Below are 6,732 nucleotides of genomic sequence, written 5' to 3'. Positions count from 1 at the left end.
GCCCCTGGTGGCTGTAGCGCTGAGGCCGTGCTGGCTAGCTGTTCTTTCTCCCACAGGTCTCAAGCCACCTGCTGTGAACCTGCCATGCACACGGCCCCGGCTCCCTCTCGTCCCTGCCATGTCTTCCTCACTTGCAGCCTCCTTTCGGCCTCCTTGGACCTCGTTGCCTCCCATGAAACCACAGGACATGGACACTTGGCTGGACCACAGTGGAGCAAAGCCCTCCCGAGAGACCAGCAGGGATGACCCGTGCCTCTTTCAAACTCCCGAGCACTTCCCGAAGCTCTGATGGTTCTCAGCCCTCCCACCATAAAGACTGCATCCCCGAGTCACCAAAACGAACAAAAAAGATTTTATAAACCCCCTCTTTCCTTCCACAGGGTGGGGAGAAAAGAAACCCAGGGAAATCCCACCCTAAGTGGGAAGGTGGAGAAGTCACTGGTCAACGCTGGCCCAGCCCTTGCCAAAGGACATGGCCACGTGAGAGCCACGTGAGGATGGGTCTGCGTGTTCACTCATGCCTGAGCACCCGCTGTGTGCTGGGGTATGCGGGGGCTCTGGCCCAATCTCGGGACCCAGAGGGGACTCTGCCGTCATAGCTGTGAGATGCGTCAGAACCCCAGTGAACCCTGACGCACACGCACGCCACATTTCTGAAAAAGTCAGTGCTAAGACACAGGAGCAGGGACCAGCAGATGGCATAGTGGCTACGGCACTGGGCTTTCACATAGTCCACCACGGCTAGAGTCTCGGACCCAGTGGCTTAAACTCACGCCGGGCACATGTGTGCATGCCCAAGATCCTGGGAGAACAGAGAAGGGATTGCAGCATGGCCATCCCCCGGGGGGTGACTCTTCACTGTCTGTCTCTCTCTCTGGTGATCCCATGTGCCCAATAGGAAAATCTAAGAAAGAAACGGACACAGCGGGGAAATCCCCACCCACCATTACTGCGCACACGAGCTTGACCAGGCTCCCTCCCGTTGTCCCCGGTGGTGGCTCCCAGACCATGCACCGTGAACCTGTCGCAGCAGACTGGGACGAACTGCGCGACCCCCGGAGGGAAGGGGGTGCACGCTCAGAGCTCTGAGTGAGGGCTCTCCCTGGGCCACAGCAGGGGAGGCGGCGGGGGTGCAGTCAGGGAGGTTGAGGCGTCTCTAGGAAGTGGGTTTCCTCAGACTGCAGCAGCAGACTGGGCCAGGAGGGAGAGGCGGCCAGAGGAGGGGCCAGTCCGTCCCAGACCTCCCCTGCATAGGAACTCCACTCAGCGGGCCCCTTCCCCTGCCAGCGCTGCCTCTCCATCTCCAGGGCAGACCCCCGGGGTTGACGGCTCTTCCCAACGTCAAGCCCTGACACGTTCGCAGAAATCCGTCCTTGAGTTCTCCGGAGCCCAGCAGGCTGTGTGCACTGCGGTGGTGAAGGCGCCCATTCCGCTCCTGGTTCCCAGCTCTGGGCTGGGTGTCACGTTATGGCAGGAGGCCAGGAATGTGGGTCTGGCTGCATCCTGACCCCATGGTGGAGAGGGCGTGTGAGGGCCTGAGCGCCCTAGCCGAGGACGCGCACGGCGAGAGGGAGGGATGGTGCTGCCCAGGCTCCGGCCCTGCAGCCTGACATGGGGCTGTGGGCTGGGAATTCAAGAGGCCGTGTAGCCAAATGTTACTCACACCCATGGGAAAAATTAAAAATACAATGCACTTTTCTCATATGCCTGAAATATTTCACAAGAACAACAGAAAACGTCCCATTCATCCCAAACCACGTGTGCAGCAGGGAAGCGGGCAGCCCCCGTGGCCGGTGAGCGTGAGCCAGTGAGCGAGACGCAACTCGGAGCTCTACGCCGTTTTCTTTGTTTTAGGTTTTGCCCTGACCAGAGAGACAGAGAGAGGGGAAGTGAACAATCACTCCGCAGGGGATGGCCACACCACAATCCCTTCTCCCCCATTCTCCTCTTGGGATTTTGTTCACACACACACACACACACACCTGGTGTCATTTTCAAGTTTCCAGGTCTGGGACTTGAGGCGTAGTTGAACAGGTGGGAGCCCGGCGCCCTAACCCCGCACGTTTTTATGGCCTCTTTCAGGTGGATAGTCTGCAGAATATGAAGCCTTTTTCTCTGGCACTTTAAAAATCATTGTGTCATTGCTAAGGCTCAGAGACGCAGGTTCATAATCGGAGGTGGGGATGGAAGGGAGGCCAGGAATGTGGGTCTGGCTGCATCCTGACCCCATGGTGGAGAGGGCGTGTGAGGGCCTGAGCGCCCTAGCCGAGGACGCGCACGGCGAGAGGGAGGGATGGTGCTGCCCAGGCTCCGGCCCTGCAGCCTGACATGGGGCTGTGGGCTGGGAATTCAAGAGGCCGTGTAGCCAAATGTTACTCACACCCATGGGAAAAATTAAAAATACAATGCACTTTTCTCATATGCCTGAAATATTTCACAAGAACAACAGAAAACGTCCCATTCATCCCAAACCACGTGTGCAGCAGGGAAGCGGGCAGCCCCCGTGGCCGGTGAGCGTGAGCCAGTGAGCGAGACGCAACTCGGAGCTCTACGCCGTTTTCTTTGTTTTAGGTTTTGCCCTGACCAGAGAGACAGAGAGAGGGGAAGTGAACAATCACTCCGCAGGGGATGGCCACACCACAATCCCTTCTCCCCCATTCTCCTCTTGGGATTTTGTTCACACACACACACACACACACCTGGTGTCATTTTCAAGTTTCCAGGTCTGGGACTTGAGGCGTAGTTGAACAGGTGGGAGCCCGGCGCCCTAACCCCGCACGTTTTTATGGCCTCTTTCAGGTGGATAGTCTGCAGAATATGAAGCCTTTTTCTCTGGCACTTTAAAAATCATTGTGTCATTGCTAAGGCTCAGAGACGCAGGTTCATAATCGGAGGTGGGGATGGATTCAGCACATGTGCTTTGAAAGTCATGGCACTTCTCATGTTCGTGCACATGTCTGTTATATCTGTGCATGCACACAGAAACACGACATACATGCGTGTATTCATACGTGTGTGACGTTGACCCATCTCCTAGAAATTCTACTGCAAATATTAGAAGATGTTCAGAAATAGTTATTTATTGGGTCATCAGAAACGTCATGCATATTTTTCTGTGTTTATCTATGCAAAAATGCATCACCACTCTTCCACGCTGCGACGTGGAGGCGTTGTTGGAGTCTCCGAGGTTACAGGTGAGGGTAGGTGCAACTTCAACGCCACCGTTAGCGGGAAGGTCAGCTCGGTTACACTGTATCATGCAATGCTCTCCCAAGCTTCTATCGGATCGTTTGCAGAATACCAGGTGAGGCTAGAGCACGGAGGTCACAGTGGAATGCATGTGACGCCACATGCGGTAACACCATGGTCAGCTGTCCAGAAAAATGCTGCACAGGTGTTTGCCCCGTGTGGACAAGGGCTACACCCGGGCCCTACAGTTCCAGATAGGTTTTTCCCTTACGATTTTCTGTTTTCCAAAGGTTCCACAATGAATATATATATATTGTGTATTTAATAAATAGCGAAATAGGGCCAGCTGGTGGCATGGTGGTTAGGCACTGAATCCCACATGCCCAGCTGTGAAGTTCAAGTCCTGGACCCGGTGGCTTGCAGAACACACTGGGTGTGCGTGCATACCCATGATCCTGAGAGAAGAATGGAGGAGAAGGGATCGCGGCCCTCTGGGGGAGTGATTTCTGTCTCTCTCCTCTCTCTAGCGAGTGTACATGCCCTATAGCAAGATTTAAAAGTAAATAAGTAAATAAACAAAAGATGTTACACAAGTTTCTTGGTATGTTTGTGTTCTTTGATGCAACAATGTCTTTGCAGGTTGAAAATCCTAACCTCAGGAAATACATACACGTAGAGATGGATTTTCAACTGTGTTCTTATCGGATTTGTTTATAGTAAAACACTAGAAGCAGCTCAAATGCCCAATGATAGTGATTTTTTAAATATTCCACTACATTCATGTAATGGAATACTGCTCGATCTTTCAAATCAGATTTTAAAAGATATTTATGAGTGATGGGAACTGCTTACGGTTTATGAGGAAACACCAAAAAGCTCGTGCAAATACGCACGATGGGAGCCAGCAGATGGTGTAGTGGTTATGTTGCTGGACTCCCACTGCTGACCACGGTTTGAGTCCCAGACCTGGCAGCTTGAATCATGCCAGGTGCATGTATGTGCATTCCCAAGATGCCAAAAGGAGAACAGAGGAGAAGGGATTGAGGCATGGCCATCCTCCCTGGGGGGAGAGTTCTCACTTTCTTTCTATCTCTCTGGCAAGCGTGTGCACCCTGTGGCAAAAATCTCTCCAAAAATGTGTAGGATGAAAAAACTATGCATAGATAAAAAATTTGCATAAAAATAAACTTAGATTCCATTTTCCCACAAATGTCTTGATGTACCCTCATATTAAGTAAAAAAGGCAGATAGATAATAGATAGATAGACAGACAGACATAATGCAAGTTCAGTTTTGATTGCCTAGAAAATACCAGGACACACGCAAACGTGCTAACAGGAATAACTGCTGGGTGGTGGGGTCATTTATAGACTCTTCTGAGCTTCCCTTTTATAATGTTCTACACCTTTGGCAGTGTGGCTTCCACAGGCGGGGAAGACGTGTAGACAGTAAAGCCTGTTTGCTCGCCACGAGCGTTACCATGTAGGATCTGTATGAACCCGAGACCGCCACGTGGTCTCCAGAGCATCTCTTCTGCTCGATGTGTCCACCTACGACACGGGCATTTAAACATCTGCTTTTGGTCCCTGGGTCTCTCTGACAGTAGCAAGAATTTGGGCCAGAGCTGAGCCTTGCTGTATAAGGCTCGTGAGGCAGCAGAGAGGCGCTCGGAGGCTGCCGGGACCTGTCTCCTGACGGTGACACTGTGCTTTCTAACTCGTTTACCTCCTCAGACTCAGACAGGCAAAGGTCGGAGCAGTCTCAAGTTCACGGACGCCTCAGAGATAGTGATGAACTCCTCCCGGAGTCCAGGGCCACATCCTCAGTGTGAAGATTTCTCTCTAGGTTCAGCAAGAGCGTCGACGTTTTCACTTAGCTCTAGTAATAGCCCCGACTGGCGTGTGTGCACACACCACATACACGCGCGCACACACACATGTGTGCCCACACACGCGCACACACAAACACACACATATGTGCGTGCACACACACACAGTATCTGCTGGGAGAACCGAGAGAAAAACACGCGTGCCCTCTCCCTCCCGTGGCTCCTGCACTGCCGAAGGCTGAGTACTACCTGCGCATGCTGCGGGAGGGCAGAAGTCCCCCAGACATCCAGGTCCTGCCAGCCACGTGCGGGATCTATGAGTTTTCCGGAAAGCCTGCGTCTACGACATGGTCTGGCCGCAGAGGCGAGACAGCAAGCACACGGCCCCGCTCCCTTCCCGCCCCTTCTCGCAGAAATGGGCATGATTGTTGCGCTCACGGTCCGCTCACTTAATGTTCGTGCAGTGTCACTTGAAACGTCCAGTTTAGAATCATGGCCATCTAGTCCAAGAACCCCTTGTGGAACCCACAAGACAGGCACCCCATAAATCTGAGACGCCCACGGAAACCTTAACCCACGGGGCCTGCGCCATCACTCCTCCGATGGCATCAGAATGAAACACGCCAGTCGCGGACTCCACGGAGCGCTCGCTGTGTCCAGGCTCATGGCCAGCTTTGAACACAGACCAGGGCAAGGACATGGCCCCCCAGGGGATCCGGCGGAACCGAAACTCCAGCAGGTGGAGATCACATCGACCACCTAATTCCGAAGTGGCCAGGGAAGGGAGAGGGGAAGACAGCAGATGCGCGAGCGCAGGGAAGCCGGGAGAAGGCACGCACCTGAGCTGGCCGCCCTCGGTGTAGGTGGTCCTGTAGAAGCCCACAAGCGAGCCATTGAGCCAGCCGGCGAACTCCAAGGTCAGCAGGTAGAGCCCCGCGGCACCGCTGGCTGGGAGCAGGTCCTCGGCCTCCACCACCAGGTACTCCTGCGGTCTGTACTGGAAGCACCGCCGGACGCGCACCTGCTCGCCAGAGGGCGCCCGCAGCTCCGGGAGTCGCGTGATCCTCGTCTCGCGCAGGTGCAGCCACAGGTACCGGGTGGGCACACTCACGTTGACAGAGATGGCCACGCGGCCGGAGTACGTGTCCTCCTCCATCAGCGGCCTCACCTCCAGGTCGTAGTGCACTGGGCTGAGGAAGTCCGGCAGCCTGAAGTTGGTCCACGGGCCACTCGCATCTTCGCTGGCCGGGCACACATCCTGGGTCTGCGGAGGGAGATCCGAAGGGCCCGGCGAGGAAGGCGCCTGAGATGGCGCAGCTGTGCCCTGCCCCGTACCCCCGGCGGAGTCGCACGATCGGGTCAAGCCCACCGAGAGGCCCACGATCAGCCCCACGGCCACCACCACCACGCAGATGACAACCACATGCTTCGTCCTGATGCAGTACCGCTTAGAGTCCTCTCCCTCCGCAAAGTGCATGTTCGTGTCCGATGTCATAGTGACACAGACAAGGACGTTAAATTTAACCAGGGCGTCCGCAGACTTCCTGTGTAAGTTGGAAGGCGCCCCGGAGCTGGCAGCCCGCGTGGCCGCTCCCACACCTCTCTGGCTGCTTTTGCCTCTTCCCCTCCCCGTGCGTTCCCACGGCAGCTCAGGGGTGAGTGAGGAAAGGGGGTGGGTCCAGGCTAAGCAGGCAGCCTGGCGGGCCCCCCCCCGG

The 6,732-nt window shown here is 55.1% G+C and overlaps 1 protein-coding gene across 2 annotated transcripts in view; it reads right to left on the bottom strand.

Moving 5' to 3' along the window:
• ENPEP (glutamyl aminopeptidase) overlaps positions 1-6,695 on the bottom strand; it is a 50,274-nt gene extending 43,579 nt beyond the window's left edge. For both annotated transcript variants that reach the window (XM_006162249.2, XM_006162248.2), the window contains exon 1: positions 5,857-6,695. In XM_006162249.2, coding sequence (XP_006162311.1) covers positions 5,857-6,512 — 656 coding nt within the window. In that variant the 5' untranslated portion in view covers positions 6,513-6,695. The remainder of the gene's footprint in view (positions 1-5,856) is intronic.
• Positions 6,696-6,732: the final 37 nt, after the last annotated feature.

This window comes from Tupaia chinensis, unplaced genomic scaffold (genome assembly GCF_000334495.1).
Source record: "Tupaia chinensis unplaced genomic scaffold, TupChi_1.0 Scaffold139767_1, whole genome shotgun sequence".
Lineage (NCBI taxonomy): Eukaryota > Metazoa > Chordata > Mammalia > Scandentia > Tupaiidae > Tupaia > Tupaia belangeri.
This window is presented reverse-complemented; position numbering and strand designations above follow the sequence as displayed.